We start from the raw sequence: 25,745 nt of genomic DNA on the forward strand, positions 1-25,745 counted from the left end.
TTATAAGGGTATATATGTATAAGGTTATGTTTAACAATGTGTGGCATGTTGAGCCACAAGTTTGGTATACATATATACGGTTAAATAAAGCTGTGGCCATTCGTGCAATAAAGTCGTGGTTAAGTAAATATGGAACGGGGGGAGGGGGAGTTTTGGCATTGTAACCTGCTTATCCCTTATAGATGCGTCATGAGTCTTGCAAGAGGATAATGACCCAAAACACACAGCTAAAAACACCCAAGAATGGAGCAGTTTGCTCTTGAGAAGTGGGCCAAAATACCTGTCGAAAGGCGCAGAAGTCTTATTGAGAGTTACAGGAATCGTTTGATTGCAGTGATTGCCTCAAAAGCTTGTGCAACAAAATATTAAGTTAAGGAACCATCATTTCTGTCCAGGCCTATTTATTTTATTTATTTATTTTTTTTTTAATTCTGTGTAAGCATGGTTGATAAGCAATGTCTGACTATCATTTATTCATTTTCATAGATTTTTTTTTATTGCTACTTTTGGCAGATTAAAGTTACTTATCTGACCATTTTGGCTTTTTCTTTCATTAAACCAGGGGTACCAACAATTTTGACCACGTGTGTACATTTGATGCACAGTGTCTGGCTTACAGCTTATTGATGACGCCCACTGTTAGATCAGGCAGCCTACCAAGCACTATATAAGTGCTCACAGTACAGACACCCTAATTCACAAAACCAACAATAAAGGGCTTGGCTGCATATTGCATAAAGATGGAAAAAAGTGCAATAAAAAGATGAAAAATTATATTTAAAAAAATCCATGAGGTATTGGTCCATATTTTGGCCAAAATACAGAAGCTCGCAACCCAACGCCTCATGAACTGTCAGCATAGGTGGGGGAACATCTGCCGGCAGATCCTAACCCAGGCGGCATATCAGCCAGTCCAGTCCTCATAGGCAGAGTTCCACTTGTCCTATATTTCTGGCCTCTCCTGCAGTCATCATCTCCATGTTTATGTGACGGCACACGGTGAGGAGACTCCGTGGAGGCATTCACTACAATTATTGGGCGGCAAGACAATTTAGGGCCAAACTTCCTGTGAAAGATGATGCAATTTCTTACCTTTTGGGGTGTCTAGATATAAATCGCACACCCCACCAATGATATGGGCTGTCCATTTTTTTTCCTCACACCCACTGACTTGCATTGGGGAGGCTCAGCCCATATACGTGGCCAATGTTAATATTGGGCTGTGGGCAATGCCATAATTTCTCACACTGCACAAGTGCGAGTTATACGCCAGTGTGACTCTACCCTAGGAAGCACAGTCACCAGAAGAAAACCGTGGAAAAATCCTGACAGCAAGTCACAATCACCAGACAAAAAACAGTCAGTGTCGAAACACAGGCAGCGATAACCCAGCAGAGACACAATCACCACACGAAAAACCGTCAGTGCAGAAACACCGACAGAGAGAAACCGACGGAGAAACACAATCACCAGAGGAAAAACTGTACACCGGCGGAGATAAACCGGATGAGATACAATCACCAGACGAAAAACCGTCAGTGCAGAAACACCGGCAAAGATAACCCAGCAGAGACACAATCACCACACGAAAAACAGTTAGTGTAGAAACACCGGCAGAGATGCACCGGATGAGATACAATCACCAGACGAAAAACCGTCAGTGTAGAAACACCGGCAAAGATAACCCAGCAGAGACACAATCACAACACAAAAAACAGTTAGTGTAGAAACACCGGCAGAGATGCACCGGCTGAGATACAATCACCACACGAAAAATCGTCAGTGCAGAAACACTGGCAGAGATAAACCGACGGAGAAGCACAATCAACAGATGGAAAACTGTCAGTGTCGATACACCAGCAGAGATACAATCACCAGACAAAAAAACGTTGCTGTAGAAACACCGGCAGAGATACACCATCGCCACACAAAAAAAACGTCAGTGTAGAAACACCGGCAGTGATAACCCAGCAGAGACACAATCACCAGACGAAAAACTGTCAGTGCAGAAACACCGGCAGAGATAAACCGACGGAGAAGCAACAATCACCAGAGGAAAAAACGTCGGTGTAGAAACACCGGCAGAGATTCACCGGCAGAGATACAATCACCACACGAAAAACTGTCAGCATAAATACACCGGCAGAGATACAATCACCACACGAAAAACTGTCAGTATAAATACACCGGCAGAGATACAATCACATGAAAAACTGTCAGTATAGATACACCGGCAGAGATACACCGGCTGAGACAAAATCATCAGACGAAAAACCGTCGCTGTAGAAACACCGGCAGAGATACAATCACCACATGAAAAACTGTCAGTATAGATACACCGGCAGAGATACAATCACATGAAAAACTGTCAGTATAGATACACCGGCAGAGATACACCGGCTGAGACAAAATCATCAGACGAAAAACCGTCGCTGTAGAAACACCGGCAGAGATACAATCACCACACGAAAAACTGTCAGTATAGATACACCGGCAGAGATACAATCACATGAAAAACTGTCAGTATAAATACACCGGCAGAGATACAATCACATGAAAAACTGTCAGTATAGATACACCGGCAGAGATACAATCACATGAAAAACTGTCAGTATAGATACACCGGCAGAGATACAATCACATGAAAAACTGTCAGTATAGATACACCGGCAGAGATACACCGGCTGAGACAAAATCATCAGACGAAAAACCGTCGCTGTAGAAACACCGGCAGAGATACAATCACCACACGAAAAACTGTCAGTATAGATACACCGGCAGAGATACAATCACATGAAAAACTGTCAGTATAAATACACCGGCAAAGATACAATCACATGAAAAACTGTCAGTATAAATACACCGGCAGAGATACAATCACATGAAAAACTGTCAGTATAAATACACCGGCAGAGATACACCAGCTGAGACATAATCACCAGAGGAAAGTGAAAAGACACTGGCACTGAGGTAGGGCTTAGGCTACTTTCACACATCCGGTTTGAGCCGTGCGGCTCAATCCGGCTGTGAAACCTATGCAACGGATGCGGTGAAAACACCGCATCCTTTGCATAAGTTTTTACATGCGGCCGGTCCGTTTTTTTCCGGTTGCGGCACGCTACTGAGCATGTGCAGTGGATAAAACCGCATGCGGCGGCCGGATGCGGTTTTTTCCGCATCGCGCCGCATCCGGCATCCATAGGCATGCATTGAAAATGCGCCGCAGCGGCCGGATGCGGCGCGCTGCGTTTTTTTTTGCCGGAGCAAAAAACGTTGCAGGGAACGTTCTATCCGGCCGCCGCATTTATTTATTTTGCCGCATCCGGAAAAAACCGGATGCACCGCAAAGCCATCAGGTACAATCCGGTTACAATGCAAGTCTATGGGGATAAACCGGATGCGATACCGGATGCGGTTTACCAGTTTTTTTCCGGATTGTACCTGATGGGAAAAAACTGATGTGTGAAAGTAGCCTTAGATGCACAAGCACCATGCCTGGCACCAAGATGTCAGCTTTGACCAAAGCAGCAAAAGACAGTTCCACATTTGGTTTTCCACAGCTGTTTGGACAGATGAGAGCAGGGTATAGAGGACAAAGCCTTTGAATAATACCCTACAAACCGAGGATGAATCAGCGTTACTCAGACTATTGCCTGTTTCTGCAGAACTGACTTCATGTTACGCACAATTCCAATGTGTGAGGTAACATGGGGATATCAAATTAGGGAAGAAATAGAGACAGACGATTTCTGCGTTCGCCGGGATGTGTAGTTTTTACCCAAAGGCGTTTCCCTCTGCAAACGCCTATACCGCAGGTCTAGAAAAACTACATCTCCCGGGACGCATTGCGGCGCTACCTGTCTCCTCAGCCACCGCCCAGAAGCCTATAAGCGCCTCTCACAGGCGGTGAATCCGGCGGCTGCCCTTTTACGGCTGCTGACGTCACTGTGGGCTAGAGAGGGTGGGGGAGAGGGCTATGACGCCACCGGGCGGGTCCACACACGATAGGCGGAGCCAGCAGAGGGCGGGCCCGGGGCACGCACAGGCAGGGGGAGTAACCGGCTAGTGGAGAGACCGTTATTCAGCAGTAGCAGAGGACACGGCGAGCAGCAGAGCGTGCCAGTAAAGTACCTAGCCAGCACAAGTAAGGGCGTAGCTCCCGGCGCCGCCACCGCCCTGTGTGTCCATTCCGCCGCCAAGCAGCAACCGAGCCCTTCCCGCCGCACCGAACCGCTCCATACAAGATGGTGGACCGCGAGCAGCTGGTGCAGAAAGCCCGACTGGCTGAACAAGCCGAGAGATACGACGACATGGCGGCTGCCATGAAAGCGGTGAGGGCGTGCTGTATGAATGGCGGCACACGTGCGCGCTTATCCCCCGCCTCACTGCGGTAGTGCCGGCTCCTCCGCACTCTGCCGGCAGCACTTCCGTCACATCGCCGCCGGCTACCGTCCCCGCGGTGCATGTGGCCTCCTGGGCTCGGGAGGGGGGTCCCCAGGGCTGGTCCTCAGCCATCACCCCGCTGTCTGCAGATCTGAGCGGCGGAGACACAAAGCGGTGGTGGGAGGCAGTAGCAGGCTTTCCAGAAGATTCTGCATTTGTCATATTGCAGAGAGGCTGGACTGTGCGGGAGGGGGGAGCGGGACTGACAATTGTCTAAATGCATTTCAGGGCTAGGGTGCACTTACTTTCATGTGATTCATGTCACTGGCTGGACAGATGTGCTGCCCTCACACATGGCACCACCCTGACATCTGATGGGTAAGCTGCAGGTGACTCTCCTCCCAGATCAGGGGCTATAGGTGCCACATACTCCAGCAGCTGCCATTGCCTCTCATCAGTAACGTGCAGTAAGATGTCTAGGGATGGCATGCATGCAGAAGTATGTCCTTCTCTGCCCTCACGCAGTGAAATGTTACCTCACTTATTGCCATAGCAACCAGTGATGTCATTTGGAGACTAAATCTGCATTGCACCCAGGTGGCTGGTACCAGACAGCATGTATGGCCATTATCCAAGACATTGCAATGATGCTGCCAACAGCAAATAATTTGGTTCATTGTCAGATAACGTAGACATGTTCCAGAGTCACGGACGCTTTCTGTTCTCCTGTCCACAGTGAAGCTTCAGCCTGGGAGTAATTTTATAGGATGTGGATTAATGAAAATACATAAGAAGCCTGAGATGTGACAGCTACCATGCAGATGTTGCAGTAGTCAGTCAGATTCACATTTATAAATCTCAATGTCACCCGCTATTGTCAGTTATTAATTTTCCATTTTTATGAACTTGCATTTTATGTTTCTAGTTAGTGGAGATGCTGAAAAATAAAATGCTACAGATTAAAGAGATGACCCATTTGCTTCTATATGTTTGCAGGCTATGGTATAGGTGCCACCTGCAGTATCCATGTTTTATGACTTGCATGACTCGCCTATTTCTCCAAGTGCTAGGGCAGCGGTTTCCTACTTGCAGTGACTGGGCAGACCAGGCCAGGGAACATAACTCTTACTTTCAAGGGTAGGCAAACACACTTTAGCATCTGAAAATAACAACCCATTGCGTGATTGCACGTATTTTATTAGTCAATTTATGCAATTATTGATTTGTGAAAAAACATTAATGTGCAGCTCATGAGACACTGTCCCAGAGTGAATACAAAAGTGGGTGTTGCACATGCACCAGATCTAGGTTTGACGTGAGCCACTTTATACACAGATTAGTGTTTCTTACTTTATGTAACTTGTTTTCACATAACGGCTAAGCTAGTTTTTTTTGTTTTTTTTTTTTTTTTTCCTGTAGCTTTGCCAACGTAATTGACTTATTTGCTTATTTTGAAATGACACTCCAGCATTTTATTTATTTTTTTTAACCACTGTGATGGTGCGCCCCTTAGTCTTGTACTCTATCTCTGACGTTTTCACCTTTTATCGGTGCCACTCTGGTCCCATGCTGCCTTCTTGTGAGTGCAACTTCACTGGCTGGAAGTAAGTAGTTCTCACAATCTCTCAATGCAAATCTATGGGAGCCAGAATGAGGCTTTCATAGACTTGCATTGAAGAGTGACCTCTGCAGCGCTCCATGAAACACTGGCACTCCCGTCAGGTCACGCACTGTCTAAAACTGATGAGAGCAGTGTTGTCGAGGTGAAAACGCTGGAGGATGAGTATAAAATGAAAAGCACCTCTCCAGCGCTGGAAAAAAAACCCCGCTGGAGTGGTGCTTTAATATTATACTGAGTTCAGTAGACTAGAAGGTAAGTAGCATATTTGTAGGTTGATAACATTTTTATTACTATGAGTTCATTACTACTGGTCTGGTGAGGCACTGGCCTAATGTGAACCAGCTACTAGTTGGCATAAGTAACGGAATGTGACTTGCAGAAAGATGTCTAAATTTATTGCACAGCATCAGCTACGATGATAAATCTGGCGCTTCTGCAGTGTCAGGAGTTTGCACTGTTATAGCATTAGGGATATGTGAGCGCACGTGTGTTTTTGTGATCAATGCACCTGTGCAATGTTATCGTAGGGTGCCAATCTGAGGGTTGCTATCCCAGCGAAGAAGCTGCTAAAGGCCCCTGATGCTGCTATCGTCACTACTATTGCATGGGTTTTTAGACCGTGATTTATCCTTGTATCCATTAATATTGACAACGGACAAGATAAAGATTCCCAGATCACATCAGGACTACAAGATCCCAGGTACCTTCAGCTGCACCACAACCAATGTGGTGTATTTAATTATATGTACCAAATGTCCAACTGGGGATCTCTATGTAGGGGAGACCGGACAACCGCTCAGGACAAGGATGAATTCTCACCGCCACACAATTAGAGAAAAAAGGATGGATCTACCTGTGGCTATACATTTTTGTAACTCAGACCACAGCATCATGGACATGAAATTGCTGGTATTGAAAGGAAATTTCAAGTCCCAGAGAGATAGGAGACTATGGGAGTACAAACTTATGATGACCTTTGACACATTCAGAGCAGGAATGAATGTGTCTCATGGATTCATGTCTTTTTACATCAGTTAAAAGATGTGCTCCTCTGACCATCCGAGCGTGTCACAGCCCTGGACCAGACCCTTATCAGAGGACAATAAAACTTTCACACTGAACTACAGCAAAATTTATGGCCACACCAGTTTGCCCCCCTGCCATAGATGGTTCTGTTTTATATAACTTGTTTCTTGTTTTTTTTTTTTTTTTTTAACTGCACTATTCTAAGTCCTGTTGTGTATAAATATGTGACTCTTCAGATTTTGTGTTATACCATGTATTCTGTCTCTTCCTGGTAGCAATGAATCCAACCGCTCTAATTATCAGTCCCTTAGATAACTGTATGATTTTACTCACTCTACCGGCTTCCACAGATAGTGTTAACTCAGCCCAAACGATGACTTGTAGGAAGACCAGGAGAAACGCTGTAGTTTTCTTCTAGAATCTTGTATTAAGTACAAAGTAAAGGCAGGTGAAAAGGAATAATCTGTACAGGGTTGCAGACATGTCTCTTCAGCAATGGTTCCTGGTTCCTCTAGACTAAACTGAAGGAGAAGGGAGGAGCTTTCTATACAGAAGCCAACTAAGGGAGGAACATAGGGACAAACTTCATACAGTCTAATCTACCTAGTAACAATAAGGAATTTCCTGATAGGAGGAAAAATATGCAATGCAAGAATTATATACAACACGTTCCCATTCATGGGACACAACACCATACCTGATGGAGACCTGAGTAGTCTCGAAAGCTTGCAATTATTACCATCTTTTCAGTTAGCCATTAAAAGATATCAACCACTGAGAACTCTCAGTTCTTTTAAACAATTTTTTTTATCTCTACTGGCTAACACTGTACAAAGATATATTTTTCCTTGTACACTGTAATAGGAACATATATATCACCTCTTCTTTTTCCCCACCTAAAAATAAGAAAAAGAAAATCCTAATTGCAGTGGTTACATACAGAAAATCATACATATGAAGATATAAAATTTTACCCATTCTTTAAATGTTGTAAATAAAAATATTGAAATTTTAAAAATTGGACTTATTTTTTTGTTGCTATACCTTCCACCGACAATGTACTAAAAAGCAAGCAATGCTTATCTACTGCAAAATTATATCATAAAATAAAATTGCAGCTTACTGCACAAAAATACCCTTTGCACAGGTCCGGTCCATTAGTGGTAATAGATGGCTAGATATACACATGCATGCATACATACACTATTAACAAACAAGTTAGCGATATTTGGCTTTCGGATGAGATTTATGTAAAAAGTTCATGCTACAGTGATTTTTTTTTCTATCATGAAAGTAGTGCATTTAAAGGGAACCTGTCAGATGCAATATGCACCCACAACCATTAGCATAGATAGAGATCTTTAGAAAAGTATTTCTAAAGATCGTATATAATATGCTAATGAGCGCAGGGACTAGTCGCAAGGCGTTAGTTTCTGCGTTCATTCCGCTCGATTAGCATGCCCACAGGGGCGAGATAACATACTATTCAATGCCCACTGCCAGCGTCATCACCAGTGGTGACGCATGTAACTGTCCGTTGCTGCAGCCTCAGATGTTGGGCACTGCGCATGATCAGGTCACTGCACTTCCGGTCACGTGCACTATGAAGCCTGGTGTACACATCCCGGCTTCAGAGAGGTCTAGTATGCATTAATGGAAGTGCCGGGGCTTCTGATTATGCTCACTGTCTGGTATCTGAGGCTGTAGGAACGGACAGGTACGTGCGTCGCCACTGGTAATGACGCTGACATAGGCCATTGAATAGCATGTTAGCACACGCCTGTGGCCGTGCTACAATGCTAACAGGGAGGAATGAGCTCAGTAACTAATGCCCTTGCGACTAGTCCCTGGCCTCATAAGCATATCATAAAATCTTTAGAAATACTTTTTGTGAAGATCGCTTTATCTATGCTACTATAAATTGGGACAGTTGGGCAGGGATTAGAATTATGCACCCAGAACTGCTCATGGTTCGGGGTGCATATTGCACCTGACCGGTTCCCTTTAAAGGAAACCTGTCAGGTCAGAACACATATTATACATATCAGCAGACGCATGTGTGCCCTAATTACACCTTCTCTCCCTACCATCCCTGTGTTGTAAAATTGTGTAATATGAAAGTAAAGTTTTATTACTTCCATATTTCCTATGTAAATAGCAGAGCTCGTCGTCTCATGGGCGTCGCATCGCCCTGTGGGCGTTTGCATACTTCTCCATGGTATCACGCCCCTGTGGGTGTGATACCATGGATTTACATGAGTGACATCCCCCCTTCTGCTCCTTCAGATTCTGCGCGTGTTTGCACTTACCATTCCCGCAGCCTTTTCTGGGTGTTCACTCGCCAGCTTCAAACACTCTGCGCATGATCAGAGTGCGTCTGAAACTGACAACGAGCACCCGAAAAAGGCTGTGCGGGTATGGTAAGTGCAAACACGCACAGGATCTGAAGGAGCGACTGGTAACGTCGCTCATGTAAATCCACGGTATCATGCCCACAGGGATGGGTAGGGAGGTGTAATTAGGGCACACATGCATCTGCTGATGGGTCAGAACGCATATTCTACATGACAGGTTCCCTTTAAGTAGAAGCTTGCAATGGTGGAACACACACACACACACACACACACACACACACACACACACACACACACACACACACACACACACACACACACACACACACACTAACTTGTCACGTGTCCTTGAGCATCAGGTACAGCTTAAAGGGAGCATGTCAGGTCCAATAAGCACCCAGAATCACGAGCAGTTCTGGGTGCATATTTCTAATCTGTTCCTAACTGTTCCAGAATCTAGTAGCTTACATAGTGATCTTTAGAAAAAGTATTTCTAAAGATGCTTTATGATATGCTAATGAGCGCAGGGACTAGTTGAAATAACGTTTTTTCCTGCGCTCATTGCTATTCAATGCCCAGCGTCATCAGCGGTGACACGTGTACCTGTGTCCGTTGTCACAGCCTCAGATGCTGTTCTTAGGGGCATGATCAGAATGCCCGGCCCTTCCCGTCATTCGCACTATGAACCCGGGTGTATGCATCCCGACTTCAGAGGTCTAGTGCGCATGACCGGAAGTGACAGGCATTTAATCATGTGCTCTGCCCCTAAGCCCTGCTTCTGAAGCGGTGACAACGGACACAGGTACGCGCATCACCGCTGATGACACTGGGCATTGAATAGCGTGTTAGCACACCCCTGTGGGCGTGCTAACCTGCTAAGAGGGCGGAATGAGCGCTGTAACTAACGCCCTTGCAACATGTCCCTGTGCTCATTCGCAGATCATAAAGGATCTTTAGAAATACTTTTTCTAAAGATCTCTTTATGTAAGCTACTAGCTTCTGGAATAGTTAAGTACGAACTAGAAATTTGCTCCCAGAACTGCTCGTTGTTCTGGGTGCATATTGGACCTGATCGGTTCACGTTTAATGACGTCTCATGCTTTTCACAAGTGGAGTTATTGTCTGCTGAGCCATGGCATTCCACTCTTCTTTAATGGTGGCCATCAGGTCATTGAGGTTCTGGGGTACAGAGCAGTGAGCGACTCAGTTGATCCCATAGGTTTTGTATGAGATTCAGGTCTGGAGAAAGTGCAGGCCACTCAATTTGAGGATCCCCAGTCTCCAGCAGCTGTTCCCTAATGATGCGATGTTGATGAGCTGGAGCATTGTCATCCATGAAGATGAAATTAGACCTGTTATTCATGGAGAGGCACAATGACTGGATTAATGATGGATTAATGATGTTTAAGTATTTGGGGCTTGTCACTGTACCATAGTGTAGAGCAGTTCTGTATTGAGTAGACACACCTGCCCAAACTGTAACAACACCACCACCAAAGGTTCATCTGGTGGCAACACTGGCTGATGCATAGCGTTCTCCTTAACATCTCCAACATAATTCTTGGACATTATTTCTGCTCAGCGTGATCAGACTTTCATCAGAGAACAGCACTGAGGCCCACTGATCCCTCATCCAGCAAGACAATTGTGCCTGGTGGTGTGATCAGGTACCTTTTGCAGGTTGTCTAGCACATAGACCACGCTGATTTAAATGGTTTTGTATGATAACACTTGACTGGCTCTCACCTCCCTTAAATGTGCTTGGAGTTGTGTGGCGTTCATCATCTGGTTTCGAAGGTCATTGTTCACAATGAAGCAGTCCTTAAGCCCCCGTCACATTTAGCAACTTACCAGCGATCCCAAAAACGATGCGACCTGATAAGGATTGCTGGTAAGTCACTGGGAGGTCGCTGGTGAGATGTCACACAGACCTTACCAACGACTCAGTAACGATACGAGTCGCAGTAGTGACCTGTATAACTATCTCTGCTGTCATTGGAACCCTGTCACACAGTGTCAAACATAGCGATGCGTCCTGCCCAGCAGGACATCCCCTTTGAAGAAAATGGTCCAGGACATTTAGCAACGACCGGCGACCTCACAACAGGGGCCAGGTCGTTGCTGGATGTCACACACACCGACATCATTAGCAAGATCGCTGTTGCGTCACAAAAACCGTGACTCTGCAGCGATGTCGCTTAGTGAGTAGTGGCCTTTAGTGTGGGATGTGACCAAAGGACGTCCACTTCTATGCCTTTCTGTGACTCTTCCAGTCTCTGTAACTTTTGCAACCTGCTCATGGCACGGTCTGATACACCTAAGCTCAGTGGCCAATTCCGTCTGAGAAAATCCTGCTTGAATCCTCGCAAAGGTGGCGTACTGCTGATCAATTGTTAGGTGTGTTCTTTGTCTCATGTCAAAATGTGAATAGCATGATGACAACTTAAAGGCTACATCAGGTCCCAAGTGCACCCATAGTCACAAGCAGTTCTGAGTCCATATTTAGAATCCCTGCCTAAGGCTACATGCGCACGCTGCTTCTTTTTCGTGTTCACAAACTGCAGCCAAAACTGCACCTTGTCAGAGAGAGCCTGGAAATGTCACAAAAAATGTAGGTGCTTTTTTGTTGCATTTTTGCTGCTTTTTTGGTGCGTTTTTGGCTGCAGTTTTGTCAACAATTGTTTCATGTATTTTTCAGTTCAAACAAGCCCATAAAGCTTGTTGAATTGAAAAAAAAAAATTAGAAATAAATAAATAATTAAAAAAAACTGGCGTGCGGTCCCCCCCAATTTTAATGCCAGCCAGATAAAGCCATACGGCTGAAGGCTGGTATTCTCAGGATGGGGAGCTCCACGTTATGGGGAGCCCCCCAGCCTAACAATATCAGTCAGCAGCCGCCCAGAATTGCCGCATACATTAGATGCGTCACTTCTGGGGCTGTACCCGGCTCTTCCCGATTTACCCTGGTGCGTTGGCAAATCGGGGTAATAAGGAGTTATTGGCAGCCCATAGCTGCCAATAAGTCCTAGATTAATCATGTCAGGCGTCTGAGACACCCTCCATGATTAATCTGTGAATTACAGTAAAATAAACACACACACACCCGAAAAAATCCTTTATTTAGAAATAAAAAACACAAACACATTCCCTCATTACCAATTTATTAACCCCGACAAACCCTCCATGTCCGGCGTAATCCAGCATGCTCCAGCGTCGCTTCCAGCGCTGCTGCATGCAGGTGACAGGAGAAGCAGCAGACACCGCCGCTCCGGTCACCTCCACGCAGGAAATGAAGACAGCCGCGCGATCAGCTGAGCTGTCACCGAGGTTACCCGCGGCCACCGCTGAATCCAGCGGTGGCCGCGAGTAACCTCAGTGACAGCTCAGCTGATCGCGCTACTGCGTGGAGCCGGCAGGAGCGTGGAGCCGGCAGGAGCGTGGAGCCGGCAGGAGCGTGGAGCCGGCAGGAGCGTGGACGGGACTTTCAGCGGTGGCGGTGAGAGGGGTCCATCATCTCCCCTGTGCGTGCACGCTGGGGACAGTGGTACTTCGGGGAACACGTGGAGGACGGGACTATCAGCGGCGGCAGCAGAGAGAGATAAAAATCAATGTTTTCAGCTGCCAATGTCCATCCCCCTCTCGCTGCCGCCGCTGCTGATAGTCCCCGTCCTCCACATCATCTCCCCTGTGCGTGCACGCTGGGGACAGTGGTACTTCGGGGAACACGTGGAGGACGGGACTATCAGCGGCGGCAGCAGAGAGAGATAAAAATCAATGTTTTCAGCTGCCAATGTCCATCCCCCTCTCGCTGCCGCCGCTGCTGATAGTCCCCGTCCTCCACATCATCTCCCCTGGGGACAGCGGTACTTCGGGGACCACTTGCCTGACCTCACTTCCTGACAAATCACCTGCGTTTTTGCTAGCAAAAACGCAGGTAAAATGCACCACTTTTGATTAGCATGCATTTTTCCTGCGTTTTTGATGCCCTCATTGATTTCAATGGGTGACAAATGTTGACAAAAACGCAGGAAGAATGAACATGCTGCATTTTTTTTTGTCACAAACTTTTGACAAAAAAAACGCTGACAAACTGCAATGTGCGCATGACAAATCTGACTTCTCATAGACTTTGCTGGGAAGTCAAATGTCAGAAAGTTCTGCTGACAAAACTGCAGCCAAAACTGCAGCCAAAAAAGCAGCAAAAAAAGCAGCGTGCGCATGTAGCATAAGGCCTTGTGCGCACTAGGCGTTTTTGCCGCGTTTTTAGCGGCGTTTTTTACCGCGTTTTTGTGCTGAAAACGCAGTGACATTGCTTCCCCAGCAATGTCAATGGGTTTTCAGAAGTGCTGTCTGCACACAGCGTTTTTTTTTAGCTGCGTTTTTGTGGTGACCACAAAAACGCAGCATGTCAATTATTTCTGCGTTTTTCACTGCGTTTTTCACCCATTGAGTTCAATGAGATGTTCAAAAACGCAATGAAAAAGGCACATTGCAAATATAGCTGCGTTTCTATGACTAAAAACGCAGCTATAAACGCAAGGGGTGGGTACTACAGTGACGTGTACAGGAAGAGGATTCCTTCTGTTGGTAAACACAGAAGCATGAATCCTCCCGGTACCGTCACCGCTGCGTCCACCTCCCGTCCTGTGCATGTCAGCTCCGTGCGGCGCCATGTCTGGGCGGGAGGTGGAGGCAGCGGCAAAAACCAAAGTGAACAGTAGAAAAAAAAAAAATGTCATATACTCACCTGCCTGCAGGGTCCCGGTGCCATGTCCGCTCCTGTCCCGGTCCCGCCGCTCTGGCTGTGTGCAGTCTCCCCGGGGCAGGACCTTGCTTGCAGGACCTGGCGGTGGATCACCTGATGCAGTCACCTGACGCATCAGCTGATCGTAATTCTCGCGGTGTCGCCCGGCCGGCTATCAGCTGATCCTGCCGTCAGGGGACTTCATCAGCTGATTACCGGCAGCTCCGGCAGCGATGGGACAGGATCAGACTCTCATCCGATCGCTGCAAGAGCTGCCGGTAATCAGCACAGCACATAAGTGAGTATTATTTTTTTTTTTTTTCCACTGATGCATCAGCTGATTGTATAATCTGCTTTTATACAATCAGCTGATGTGTGATGTGATTTAGGCACTTGAACCTGACACATCATCTGATCGCTTTGCCTTCCAGCAAACCGATCAGATGATATTGGATCCGGATTGGACGGCGCGGGACCCTGACCCAGGATTACTGCGGAGGGGGGGTTCTTTATTTCAATAAAGATGGAGTCACTAATTGTGTTGTGTTTTTATTTCTAATAAAAAAAAATTTCTGTGTGGTTTTTTTTTTTTTTTTTATCATTACTAGAAATTCATGGTGGCCATGTCTAATATTGGCGTGACACCATGAATTTCGGGCTTAGGGCTAGCTGATAATATACAGCTAGCCCTAACTCCATTATTACCTAGCTAGCCACCCGGCATCAGGGCAGCTAGAAGAGTTGGATACAGCGCCAGAAGATGGCGCTTCTATGAAAGCGCCATTTTCTGGGGTGGCTGCGGACTGCAATTCGCAGTGGGGGTGCCCAGAGATCTTGGGCACCCTGCACTGCGGATTCCAATCCCCAGCTGCCTAGTTGTACCCAGCTGGACTCAAAAATTAGGCGAAGCCCACGTCATTTTTTTTTTTTAATTATTTCATGAAATTCATGAAATTAAAAAAAAAAGGGCTTCTCTATATTTTTGGTTCCCAGCCGGGTACAAATGGGTAGCTGGGGGTTGGGGGCAGCCCGTACCTGCCTGCTGTACCCGGCTAGCATACAAAAATATGGCGAAGCCCATGTCATTTTTTTTTTTCTTTTTGGGCAAAAAACTGCATACACTAGTGAATGGAGGATGCTGAGCCTTGTAGTTCTGCAGCTGCTGTCTGCTCTCCTGCATACACTAGTTCTGCAGCTGTCTGCTCTCCTGCATACAATGAACATTTTGAAGAAGGAAATGACATCAGACCTTTTTTTTTTTTCATCAACAATCTTTAATGGCATTGTGCACTGATTAAAAACGCAGTGAGCCAAATCGCGGCAAAAACGCATGCGTTTTTGCCGCGTTTTTTTAGCCGCGGGTGCGTTTTTTGAGACAAAAACGCACATAAAAACGCAGCGTGAAAAAAACGCCTAGTGCGCACATACCCTAAGGGTAAGAACACACTTTGCTTTTTACCTGCTTTTTCAACTGCAGTGTTTAATGCCAAAATGGTTGTGTTTTTGCTTTTCAAGCAAAGTCTATGGGAATTTGGTTTTCTAAACCGCACTATGCAGTTCAAACTGCAGCCTTTTTGGGGCAGAACTTTGGTCAAAAACTCAGCTTTGCAGTGCAAAACCCAAATGGCAAAAACAATTGACATGTCAATTAATTAATTGACATTAAGCCAAGCCTTCAACTCTGATTCCTCAATTTCCCTGACCTCCAACTTCCTCATACATGGCTCATGTTTAAGTGATAAATTTACTGTAGTAAAATGATAACATGAGGCTTTGTATCATTATTATAATGTAATAATCAACTATTAAGAATATATAAAATATATTGGAATAAGTTAAAACAAAAGCGTCAATAAATTGTAACTATGCAGTACACTACGCAGTAGTGGGGGGGAGGTTTTCAGCAAAACGTACTGAATAACATTTGTGCAGTTAATTTGTACTGTATTTGTCATATCTTCAGCAGCGCAGTAACAGTTCCACACCAACTTTGTTCCTGGTCTGCTTCGGGTTTTTTTAGTACGTGCACTCTGCAGCAGCTGGTTACCTACTTTGAATCTGGTTGTGTGCCACACCCCCACAAATTCCCTTATCACTTATACGAGGGTTTGCTGATAAGTCTTGTTTTACCCAGAAAGAAACGAGATAGGATGTTGAAACTTTACCTTTATTCCACATACTCTTCACTGATGTCAGCACACTTCTTAGGCTATGTCCGCACGTTGCTTTTTACCTGCCTTTTTGCTGCTTTTTCAACTGCAGCGTTTAATGCCAAAATGGTTGTGTTCTGCTTTTCAAGCAAAGTCTATGGGAATTTGGGTTTGTCCGCACTATGCAGTTCAAACTGCAGCCTTTTTGTTGCAGAACTTTGGTCAAAAACTCAGCTTTGCAGGGCAAAACCCAAATGGCAAAAACTGACGTATCAATTGTTTTTGCCATTTGGGTTTTACACTGTTTTTGACCAAAGTTCTGCAACAAAAAGGCTGCAGTTTGAACTGCATAGTGCGGACAAGAAACCCAAATTCCCATAGACTTTGCTTGAAAAGCAGAACACAACCATTTTGGCATTAAACGCTACAGTTGAAAAAGCAGCAAAAAAGCAGGTAAAAAGCAACGTGCGGACATAGCCTGACATCGGTATTCAAAGTTCTGTAAGCCTAGCAAAAAGGATTTCTGCTGTGCCTCAAACCAAACATCTGTAGCAGTCATGGCATCAGAAATGGCGTGAAATTTGATATCCTTGAGGTTTCGTCAGGTTTTGAAACAAATGATTCGGAGGGAGTTAGATCTGTTTAAATAAGGTGGGTGGTCAACCAGCTGGAAGCCCAGCTCTTCCAGTTTTGCTGTGGTCTCTTGTGCAGTCTGAGCGGAGGCGTTGTCATCCAGGAACAAGATTCCTTTGGACAGCTTGCCATGCATTTTGGCCTTCAGAGCTGCCTTCAGTTGGTCCAAAAGTTCAATATAATACCTTGCATTGATGGTGGAACCCTTTTGAAGGTAGTCCACTAGCAGCACGCCCTTCTTATCCCAGAACAGACGCCATCACCTTAGTGGCTGATTTTTGCACCCTGAACAACTTTGAACGAGGAGAACCACTGTCCCTGCACTCTTGACTGCTCCTTGTTTTCAGGGTCATAATAAAAAACCCAGGTCTCATCCATAGTGACAAGTTGATCCAGGAAATACTTATCAGTCCGGAAACTCTGACAAATGGACCGAGAGTTTTCACTCACATGCTTCTATGATCTGTTGTCAAACATTTGGGGACCCACTTTGCAGATAGTTTTCTCGTGTCCAAAGGTTCATGGATAATGACACAAACGCGTTCATGGGAAATCCCCATGAAGTCTGCTATTGCTTTACCTGAAATTCATCGATTCTCCAGTATGAGGTTGTGCATAGCATAGACGATCTCCGGAACAACAACCACTCTTGGTTGTCCAGAACATTCCTCATCATTGATGCTGAAGTGGTCTGTTTTTAAATTTGGCAACCCAGTTCTTAACTGGAATGTGAAAGACATTGATCCCCTAATGTCTGCGACAAATGACCATGAATATCCTTTTCAGATTTTCCTTGCAGAAGCAAGAATTTTATTACTCCTCTGCTCTCAGTTGCTGTGAATCACATTAGACGCCGCCATTTTGTTTTCGTGTGCGTAGAACACTTGCTATAAGCAACAAACAAAAAATTTTGATAACATATTAGACACACAAGGCTTTCATGTGATGGAACATTCGTTACCATAGAAACAAAAAAATCTGAAAGCCAAAGACTTATCAGCAGCCCCTTGTATGTCCATTGGGTAAGACCCTATTGTGCTTTTTCTCCCCACAGCCTTCAGCAATATACGATGACTTGGGTCCACATACACAGCTGCCAGAAGAATTTTATTTTCTAATACCAGTATCTCTCAATTTTATTGACGCAACAATGCCATCTGCGATTAACCCTCTTTGGGGCAGGCAAAATAACAAATTCTTCCACTCCTTTATGAATATGGTAGGAGTTAAATCCTCAGCTTGTAACTTTTTAGTCACTGTAAATGGGTGATGAAGCAATTCATTCAAATCAGCCACCTGGGTCAATTGACCTTCATTTAGTGCAACCTGAGGGATTGGCCATATCTACAAGAAAGAATAAAGCTGGGTTCACACATAGCGAAGACGACGTCGCTTACATCACCATTTTCTGTGACTTAACAGCAACCTTGTAAGTCGCTGTTATGATCACTGCTTAGCTGTCACACAGCAGACGCAGCAGTGATCAGAACGACACGCGTCTCTGTGGAAGCGATGCTGCGCTTGGTAACTAAGGTAAATATTGGGTAACCAAGAAAAGGGCTTCTTGGTTACTCGATGTTTACCGTGGTTACAGCCAGGGCTGTGGAGTCGGTAAGCCAAACCTTCGACTCCGACTCCGACTCCTCAAATTCTCTTGCACCGACTCCGGCTCCGGCTCCGGCTCCGGCTCCGACTCCGACTCCGACTCCGACTCCGGCTCCGACTCCGACTCCTACATATATTGCTTATAGTTAGGTGAAAAATGTATTGTAGTACATGAATATGTGTATGTGAACATCAGACATTTAATAATTTTTATGATACAATAATCAAGATATTTGGATAGAACATAAAATATATTTATTGGAATACAACTTTAGAACACAAAAAACTGTAATAAATTGTAAATATGTAATACACTATGTAATATACAGTAGATTACATATATATCTTGTGTGTGTGTGTATATACACTGTGTATATATATATATATATATATATATATATATATATATATATATTATATATATTACATATTTACAATTTATTAGTTTTTTTGTGTTCTAAAGTTGTATTCCAATAAATATTTTATGTTCTATCCAAATATCTTGATTATTGTATCATAAAAACAATTAAATGTCTGATGTTCACATTGTACTACAATAAATTTTTCACTTAAATATAAGCATTATACTAAATGTTGTTATTTAGTAAAATATTCAGCACATTCTGCATTGCACTCCTGTCCCCAATTTATTATATATTTTAGGAGTCGGAGTCGGTGCATTTTATACCGACTCCGACTCCACCAAAATGAGCTCCGACTCCGACTCCACGACTCCGACTCCACAGCCCTGGTTACAGCTTACAGCAGGCTGCCAGACGCCGGCTTACTGCTCGCTTCAGTTCGTCGCTCTCTTGCTGTCACAGTGATGTGTGCTTCACAGCGGGAGAGCAACGAGCAAAACATGAAGCAGGACATTCAGCAACGAGCGGCGACCTCACAGCAGTGGCCGGGTCGTTGCTGAATGACACACACAGCGACGGGACGTCGCTGCTACGTCACAGAAAATGGTGACGTAACAGCGACGTCGTCGCTATGTGTGAACCCAGCTTAAGGTAAAAAAGAAAAAAATGTATACTTCTCCCTTTCGCCCATGACAGCACCACCTTAGAGGTTCCGCCCACATCAGGACAGGAAACCCACTGATAAAAAGGCGGTACCTCTCCTCCACATCAGTTTGGTTTCCTGTCCTGATGGGACAACCCACGGATTCTCCCAGGTCTGACCCGGTGTGGAAGTTTGGTTTCTTACCAAAAGCCAGCATTCGGGCCTGGATGCACCTCCCCAGGGCTTCGGCTGTCTGCGGTGGTGGGGCGCGGGCCTGGAGCGGGAGCTCGGCTCTGCGTCGCCCCAGGCTATGTGATCCTCACACGGAGCTAGCGAGACGGGCGCCCTGCTGACGGAACGCCGGGGTGAAAAGGAAGGGACGCGGCACCCGGAAGTTAATCACCTGTGCATGTGCAAGGTGTTCCACGATGGCGGCGCCCAGTGAACGGATTTCGGGCGGGAAATTTGAACCAGGGAGGTATGAGGAGTCACCTTCGCTGCATTCTGGTGAGTATGACTTCTCCCCTATTCAGGATGGAAGACCACTCTCCACCAGAGCAGGATGTGCTGGAACAGCATACGGATTCCCAGGGCAGCAAGGGGAACGCTCCTCCGGCAGGGCTAGTCCCTCCAGTCCGGCAAGTCGACATTCCAGGGGATCTGAGAAATCCAAATCTGGAAGTCATAAACTGCCTCCGAAACTGGTACCAGATCCGCCATCTTGAGGGGTGAGTGTCTGCTGCAGCATTTCATTGTTTAAAAGTCCCCCCCTATGTTCCCTTCTTTCTTCAAGAGGTACCTCTAAGAGGAGGAATCATAGGAATTGTGGGGTTTACAAGGACAGTCTATCCTCAGATTACCGAGGGGGCCTTGTCCCACCAGTATCAAAGAGGTCTTCTGTTTTATTTAGATCACAATGTTGAAATTGCATACAAAATGAAACATGACCAAATCCTGACATGTTTCGGACCCTAGAACAGGGTCCTTATTCCTGAGTAACATGGACAAATATGTATGCTGAATTTATAAGAGGAAACATGAACTTGTCTCAGTGAATCAGTGTCCAAGTGAAAACATCTGTTGTAGACTGGTTGCTCCCTGTCTTGTCTTAAATGAACAAAAAAAAAGAGCCTGCTGAGTGTTGTGGTGCACCTGTAACCCTGGCTATATTGGGAGGCTTGGACTGTTGTATCACTTGTGATTCTCAGTTCTGGTCCAGATTGTGCTATGTGGATCCGGTGGTTACTGTCCTCTGATGACTGAGGACGGGGGGTGTCTGGCTAAAAAATCCCAAAGCAAATCGAAGCACTGTTAAAAAAAAAACAAAAAAAAAAAACACAATGTTACCACAAAAAGCTTAATATACCATTTTGACACTCTAGGTGTGATCAAAGATATAGTTTATAATTATATCATTCCAGGTGTTGTAAAGTGTAAATAAGCGAATCCCTCAGCACCAGAAAAGACTGCTTCTATTGTTCTCTGTTGTCAGCCTTTATACACAACTGTTGGTATAGAGAGGCTGCAACTATTATCCCTTGTTGTCAATCTTACAAGTCATAGAATAACTTTATAATGTGGGAGAACTACTGCTTTTATTCTCTATTGTCAGCCATTACTAACCAAGAAAAGGCTGTTAATAATATGGGGGAACCACATCCACTATTCTCTATTGTCAACCTTAACAGGCTAGGTAAGAAACTATTGTAATATGGAAACTAATGTCTATTCTGTTCTCAGCCATACAAGCTGGGGAAAAAAGGGGGTAATCCTTAGTAGAAGGAAACTGCATCTCTTACTCTTTGGTTTTGGCTTATGAATGGAAGCACCAAGCCTCAAGGCTGAGTTGAGATATATTAGCCGTGCTGAAGTCAGGGAAACACATAAACAATCCACTAGGAATGATAGGGGAACTTCAGATAAATCAGGCGGCTCTGAACGGGGTTCCTGAAAATTTTCACCTGCCTCTTCCTCAACCTTGGATTCCTAATCTTCCTCAGACGTGGACGGCAGACTATGCTTCCCATCCTCTGAGGTGACACCCCTAGTGGAAGCTGTCCACTCCACTATGGGGCTGGTGGATGATAAAGATCCTGAATCCACACAAGACCTCATGTTGGAGGCCTGAATTGCAGGTCCGTGGTACCTGGAAGGCTGCAGCAGGAGCTCTTTGCCCGGCGGTGGCAGGTACATGTGTAACAAGGTCCATAATGGTCTGGCTCCAACAATTAGAGGACTAACTTAAGGGTACCAAGTCTAGTAAGGACATATTTCCTCAATTCCACGTATGCAGGGGGCAGCAGACTTCTAGCGGATGCTTCCATCGACTCGCTCAAATTATCTGCAAAGGTAGCAGCTCTTTCCAATTCAGCCGGAAGGGCCCTATAGTTGAAATGCTGGAAGGGAGACGTACAGTCCAGGAACAGACTATGCAGGATACCTTGTGAAGGAGACTTTTTGTTTGGATCACAACTGGATGACCTTCTGTCCAAAGCGGCAAACCATAAACAAGGATTTCCAGCTGTTAGAACTCCATTCCCTCGTAGCCGTCCGTTTCGGGGCAAGCAATTTTCCATAAGGAGCCTCCCAGAGACCAGAACTCCTGGAAGGATAGACGGAAGAGGTCCTCAGGATTGTTTGATCCATCATCCTCTACCAAGCCACAAGGCCTTCAATGACTCCACCATCCCAGTGGGGGGGAAGGGGGAAGGCTCTCCCTCTTCTTTGAGACTGTTTCCTCCAGCCTGTGGATTCTACAGATCATTGCAAAAGGGCTGATATTACATCTGAAGTCGCCCCCTCGGGGGTATTTTATTGTAACATCTATATGACAGGGAGAGAAAAGAATAGTGATCTCCATCCTAGAGCACTTAGGGTGGATCATAAATCCTGAAAAATCTAGAACACAAACCTAAACAGTGTCGGTCTTTCTTGGGGCTGATCCTGGATTCAGTCGCTCAGAAGTCTTTTCTTCTGGAGGAGAAAGAGGATACTGAAGTCACAATCCCTGGTCACCTTGGCGATTGAAAAACCAGTCATGACCCTCAGACAGGCTATGTCTCTTGTGGGGACCCTCACATCCTGCATCCCCACGGTTCCTTGGGCTCAAAGATATGAGATCCCTTCAGATGGAGGTCCTGGTCTGACAGCAACAGTCAGGAGGCTTCTTGGATATGAGATTCCGCTTGGATCCAAAGGTGTGGCTTTCTCTGTCCTGGTGGCAGGACTTAACTCTATTGTCCGCAGGGGTGTCCCAACATCACGGATATCATCCCAACAGATGCAGGTCACTTAGACTGGGGAGCTTACCTGAGAACTCACCTGTTACAAGGACTATGGGACCATCATGTGAGGACTCAGTCCTCAAACTTCAGTGAACTAACTGCAATAAAATCAGCCAGGGATCATCCCATGACAATAGATGCAATGCCGATCCCCTGGTCACAGGGTCTTCTATATGCCTTCTTTCCACCCCTGGTTCTTCCGGCGGTGCTCAGGAAGGTTCGGGAAGACGAGGCTCTCATTATCCTCATAGCTCACTTCTGGCCAAAGAGCCTAGTTCTGTTGACTCCAAAGACTGGCAATATCAGACCCTTGGATACTGCCGGACAGGACAGACCTACTAGTCCAGGGACCAATGTGCCAACCCAAGGCTCCTACCCTCCACTTGACAGCGTGGCATTAGAAAGGCGGCTGCTCCTAGCACAGGGATTCTCCTGAGAACTTAGTAAAACTCTCCTTAAAAGTAGGAAGCCGGTCGCCACTGGTATTTTAGGGAAGGGTCTGGTGAAAAATCCAGCAAGTTTCCTGGGCACAGATCGGGGGTCCCCCTCTTTCCGGCCATCCTGGAAACCCTAGCACCTTGAAGGTACAAGTTTAGCCCTAGGAGCCCTCTATAAATAACCTCAGAGAATAGATGGATTAGCAGGTTCATTTAAATCCTGTGCTAGAGCGACTCCTGTCCCTTCTCCTCGCATGCCTCCCTGGGATTAAATCTTGTCCTTGATGCCCTTATAGACACCCCATTGAGCCCCTTTCAGATGTTCCCTCAAAGACCCTGAAGGTGGTACTACTCATTGCTTGACGTCCGCTAGACGGGTGGGTGACCTACAGGCGCTCTCCATTGTCCATCCATATACCCAAATTTTGTTCGGTAGGGTGGTATTGCGTACAGATCCCTCATAGCCTAAAGTGGTCAAGCCCTTCACATGTCCCAGGAATTCATACTGCCTTCCATTGTGACCCTCCTTCCAATGACAAAGTGGACAGGCTCCATAGCTTGGATGTAAGACTTGCCCTTAGGACCAGGGAATTGCGAGAATCTCAGGCCCTGTTTTTGTTATTTTACAGCCCCAGGACTTTCCCTAGAACGTATCTACAAGCACCTTGGCTAGGTGGGCCCGGGATGCTATGTTGCTAATCTACTCAGCTAAGGAGGTGCCAGTTCCCCTGCAGATTAGGGCCTTTCCACTGGGTCACTTTCTACTACTTGGGCTGAGCGGGCAGAGGTGTCTATTGATCATATATGCAGGGCCGCCACTTGGTCCTCTTCCTCTACCTTTTTTCTGTCACTCTAGACTTGACTTGTCCTCCACGGCCGACCCTTCTTGGTAGACGGGTATTACAGGCGGTGGTCCCTCCCTAAGGTGATTGGTCTCTAGAATCTCTCAGGTGGTGCTGTCATGGGCGAAAGGGAAAAATCTTAATTACTTACCGGTAATGGATTTTCAGAAGCCCATGACAGCACCCTTAGTTCCCCCCCCCCCCCTATTCACTGGTTATGGGCACCCTTCGGGGAGTGTTAGAGTTAATGGTGTATTCCTTTTGGTGGTGGTGTGATTAACATTTTTGTTTTTGTTGGTCCTCTCTGGCTCTGTAAACCTACTGATGTGGAGGAGCGGTACCGCCTTTTTATCAGTGGGTTTCCTGTCCTGATGTGGGCGGAACCTCTCTCAGGTGGTGCTGTCATGGGCTTCTGAAAATCCCATTACCGGTAAGTAATTAAGATTTTCAGCCTACCATACTCCATATGTTTTCCATACTGTTGATAAGGCAGTGATATCCTTGTGAGATGCACAGAGAACACGTCAGCAAGTCCATCCAGTGAGTGGTCAATCAAGAAAAAGGAGGAAACTTTTGAATCCAGCACCAACAGGAAAAAAAAGTTTGGATTAAAAATATTTTCTCACATATTAAATGAGAAAATCCAAACAAAAAAAATGACACGTCCAATGCAAGTAACCTTATGCGTTTAGGGTGTATGATTTGTCCTTTTTCATACGCATATATAGACATAACTGAATTGTCCAGATATAGCTTCTACCTTATAGAAAGGTAGAAGCTATATCTGGACAATTCAGTTATGTCTAAATATGCCTATGAATAAGGACAAATCATGCGTCCGAAACACATAAGGTTACCTGCATTGGACTTATGTGATTTTTTTTTTTTTTTTTTAATTCGAATTTTTTCATCTATTTTAATGTGAGAAATAAAGAAATTATATTTTTAATCTAAAAAAAATATTCTTGTTGATGCTAGATTCAAGTTTCCTCCTTTTTTTTTTTCTTCTACAAGAAAGGGTTTCAGCTCAAGTAATCGCTCAATCATTAAGTGCTGCCCCGCCAAGTGGGTTGATGGGCAATTGGCCCTTTTCCAGCACATCTTAAAGATGGAACCTAACCTATTTCTTCACTTTGTCAGTCAGTGTTCCAGCATGTCCCTCTTGCAGACCTATCTTATTGCTGGCTGCAGCGTGTGCACAGCACATGTGATGAATAGGAGAGCGATGTGGAGCAGCTTCAACAAGGTCTAATTCTAAAGTATAATTGTGCTGTTCTTCTGTAGTAATATCTTTGTTCCTCTGTTACAGAAACAAGACTGTGTAGCTCCATCTCAAACATACTGCATCTGAAATTGTCTTCTAGCTACTGTTCACCTTCATTATAATATAATAATAATTTATATAGCGCTATTCCACAGCGCTTTGCATACATCAGGAACACTATCCCCATTGGGGCTCACAATCTAAGGTTCATTATTTTCATTCATCAGTTTAATTGTACTTTAATGGTTCATTTTTATTTCGATTCCACAGCCCTGGTTTTCACAAAGATATCAGGAGAAAATGCACCGTATAATTTGTTGTGAAATTTCTTCTGAGTATGCCAATACCCATATGTGGTGGAAATTTACACTTGTGGCACAGGGCTCAGGAGGGAAGG

The 25,745-nt window shown here is 45.3% G+C and overlaps 1 protein-coding gene across 1 annotated transcript in view; it reads left to right on the top strand.

Moving 5' to 3' along the window:
- Window positions 1-4,021: 4,021 nt before the first annotated feature.
- YWHAG (tyrosine 3-monooxygenase/tryptophan 5-monooxygenase activation protein gamma) overlaps window positions 4,022-25,745 on the top strand; it is a 53,279-nt gene continuing 31,555 nt past the window's right edge. The window contains exon 1 of the mRNA XM_075336279.1: window positions 4,022-4,331. Within this exon, the coding sequence (XP_075192394.1) occupies window positions 4,245-4,331 (87 nt within the window). The 5' untranslated portion in view covers window positions 4,022-4,244. The remainder of the gene's footprint in view (window positions 4,332-25,745) is intronic.

This window comes from Anomaloglossus baeobatrachus, chromosome 2 (genome assembly GCF_048569485.1).
Source record: "Anomaloglossus baeobatrachus isolate aAnoBae1 chromosome 2, aAnoBae1.hap1, whole genome shotgun sequence".
NCBI classification, from domain to species: domain Eukaryota; kingdom Metazoa; phylum Chordata; class Amphibia; order Anura; family Aromobatidae; genus Anomaloglossus; species Anomaloglossus baeobatrachus.